Raw genomic sequence first — 241 nt, 5'->3', positions numbered from 1 at the left:
GCTAGAGCCAAACGCAGGAAGACCTCGAGGGGATACAGGAGAAGAAAAGCATTCTCTTCTCCCTCCTCCACCCGCCCCTCCTCAGGAGTAACAACCACTAGCCCAACTACCTCCCCAGATGACACTTGGAGTAACACCCCTGATGACTCCTCCTTTGGTGAACTAGAAGAGACTCACCTCCAGGGCTCGGGATTCTCAGCACGCGAATCGGAGGCCTCACAAAATTCTCACACCACTAGTA

At 53.9% G+C, this 241-nt stretch overlaps 1 protein-coding gene across 1 annotated transcript in view; it reads left to right on the top strand.

Moving 5' to 3' along the window:
- The window catches only part of LOC119591127 (serine-rich adhesin for platelets-like), a gene marked incomplete at its 5' end in the record, with an annotated part of 16,634 nt that overhangs the window by 12,619 nt on the left and 3,774 nt on the right, over window positions 1–241 (top strand). The window contains 1 exon segment of the mRNA XM_037939840.1: window positions 1–239. Within this exon segment, the coding sequence (XP_037795768.1) occupies window positions 1–239 (239 nt within the window).

The sequence above is a fragment of the Penaeus monodon genome, chromosome 28 (genome assembly GCF_015228065.2).
Source record: "Penaeus monodon isolate SGIC_2016 chromosome 28, NSTDA_Pmon_1, whole genome shotgun sequence".
NCBI classification, from domain to species: Eukaryota; Metazoa; Arthropoda; class Malacostraca; order Decapoda; family Penaeidae; genus Penaeus; species Penaeus monodon.
The sequence above is the reverse complement of the archived record's forward strand: the minus strand, read 5'-3'. Positions and strand labels throughout refer to the sequence as shown.